The following is a 2,448-nucleotide window of genomic DNA, read 5'->3' as shown; positions in this document are numbered from 1 at the left end:
AAATGTTGGATCAGATCATTTGTAATTTGGAGTTATGTGGAAATAGTAGTTGTAATTAAATTTAAATTCATATATTCAACCAAGTTGCTGAACTTTATTACATATTAGTGGTTAATACATCATTTAAACTATTAGCAATTTTGTATAATTTATCATTATATATTAAAAAAACTCATATTTTTAAAATGGACGGTTCTGATGAAATCAGTGGATCTAACAACAGACAAAGCATCCAGGAAACTTCATCATTAATTGGTCTCTCTTTCTCTCCTTTTCAAATCTTATAAGTTATAACTTTTAACATTTGAAGCCATAAGCTAATCTTCTCACAATCTCTCTCCAAAAAGACCTGAAAAAAAACATCACAAGTTTGATCAAGAAAACCAAGAAAGATGCCGAAAGACAGGAAGATTGGAATCGCCATGGACTTCTCGGAGAGCAGCAAGAACGCACTGAGATGGGCTATCGACAACTTAGCTGATAAAGGAGACACGTTTTACATCATCCATGCGTTACCAACATCTGAAGCTGGACCACGTAACTCCCTCTGGCTCAAATCCGGTTCTCGTAAGTCTTCTCTTTAGTCCCCCGGTTTTTGGAATATCTTGCGATTGGAATGTCGGTTTAATCCGGTTTAATATGTGCTGCAGCTCTCATACCATTGGTGGAGTTTAGGGAACCAGAGACTATGGAGAAATACGGTGTCCAAATCGATATACCAGTTCTTGATATGCTCGACACTGGTTCGAGGCAGAAAGAGGTTTCTTTTTACAAATATTTTTCTTGACCTAATCTAAATACATTATTGTTGTTTTTTTTTGCAATCTTTGGTTATAATACAATTGGAAACAGATTCATGTAGTGACGAAACTATACTGGGGAGATGCAAGAGAGAAGTTGGTTGATGCTGTTAAATCTCTCAAACTTGATTCTATTGTCATGGGAAGCAGAGGACTCAGTGCCCTTCAAAGGTTCCTCTTAAATTATTTATTTTATTTTATTTCTTGCCAAACTGCCATTTATTGATTGCATGTTATTATTATCGTATACGAAATTTATGACGTAATTGGATGATTGATGTAATTAAATTATTAAAGTCGGTCCATTATTAAAATTATTCGTTATCTGAAAGATAATGACAAATACCATATAGGGATGTTGTCTTTGAGTCCACGGTTTTACAATCTTAAAACCATGTCATTTTGATGGCTCTTAATATTTGTTAATTAGTCTTGCCTTAATCAAAATTTTATCGCTCCGCTGGTTAAGAGATTTATTTTTGTGGAGGAAGAACATTTTTAGCTAAATAAAGCTTCTATGATAATAACTTCCTACCGAAGATTAGATTAGGTTAAGTTCAAAAAAAAGAAAAACTTGATTAGGTTTCACTTTGAAATTTTGGTCTTCATATAATAATTAAGAAACAAACAAACTGTTTAGCCATTCCTAGTTATTCTAAAACTGAAATCTAATCAATGGTTAGACCTTCATCTAACATACATATCCTTCATATTTTTCATGAATTTTTCCAAGATTAACATTTTTTCTCCCTGCAAGTGTGTAATGATTTTTTTTCAAGTGTGTTGATGACTAATTAGTTTAAATATTGAAACAGGATAATAATGGGAAGCGTGAGCAGCTTTGTGATTCAACACGCCCCTTGCCCGGTCACCGTTGTCAAGGACTAAATAAAAGGCTGTTATCTCATGTGTTCGATCAAAAATAATTATCGCAATTTATGCCTTTAATAAAAAGAACTTCTTTCTTTCTTGGTTGTATTTGTATTTGAAATCATAAATATATTAAGTTCCATAGTTGTTGGTGACACACACAGACATAGATGTGAGAAGATTCTTGTTATGATTAATGTTTGGTTTTCTTGCTAATTATTTCAAGGATTTTCGGTAAGTGTAATTTTTGCTGGAATCACTCCATGTGATCTTCACATGAAAATGCGGTGGGCTCGCTTAAACAATTTGTATAGATTCAAAACAATTAAAATAAGTTCCACGTTAGAGAATTCACATGGACAGTTGGATGGATGCCTTTTCTACTGGTCGTTGACTTTTGGGGACAAAAACTGGAATATTTTTTTAAGAAAAACTTCCACAGCTTTTAATCTTTTATCAAAAGTCAAAACAAAACAAAAATGCATAGAGGAAAAAAAATACTAATTTCTTTAAATACATCCTATTTTTTTTTAATACATCTAATAACATAAAGAAGAGACTCTCTCCTTTTACATTGAGCCACGTCACTAAATGGGTTTGTCAGGAGTCGACACGTGTCTAAACGCACCTCCTAGCCGCGTTTCATTTATTTTGTGTCAATTCCGTTTGGGCTTAGCTTACGTTCGTGGGCATTAGTTTGCCTCATAAAACCCATATTTATAGTGTAAGGCAATATGATCAAACGCGTCATTTTTTATTCTTTTGTTTCATCTCTCTC

At 33.2% G+C, this 2,448-nt stretch overlaps 1 protein-coding gene across 1 annotated transcript; it reads left to right on the top strand.

Annotated features, from left to right (window-relative positions):
• Positions 1-281: 281 nt before the first annotated feature.
• On the top strand, positions 282-1,814 carry LOC106380123 (universal stress protein PHOS32-like). The gene is made up of 4 exons (XM_013819937.2): positions 282-567; positions 651-760; positions 853-971; positions 1,616-1,814. The coding sequence occupies exons 1-4, from the start codon at positions 393-395 to the stop codon at positions 1,686-1,688; spliced, it is 477 nt and encodes a 158-aa protein (XP_013675391.1). The 5' UTR covers positions 282-392; the 3' UTR covers positions 1,689-1,814.
• The last annotated feature ends 634 nt before the right edge of the window (positions 1,815-2,448 follow it).

This window comes from Brassica napus, chromosome A9 (genome assembly GCF_020379485.1).
Source record: "Brassica napus cultivar Da-Ae chromosome A9, Da-Ae, whole genome shotgun sequence".
In the NCBI taxonomy this organism is placed as follows: Eukaryota; Viridiplantae; Streptophyta; class Magnoliopsida; order Brassicales; family Brassicaceae; genus Brassica; species Brassica napus.
The sequence above is the reverse complement of the archived record's forward strand: the minus strand, read 5'-3'. Positions and strand labels throughout refer to the sequence as shown.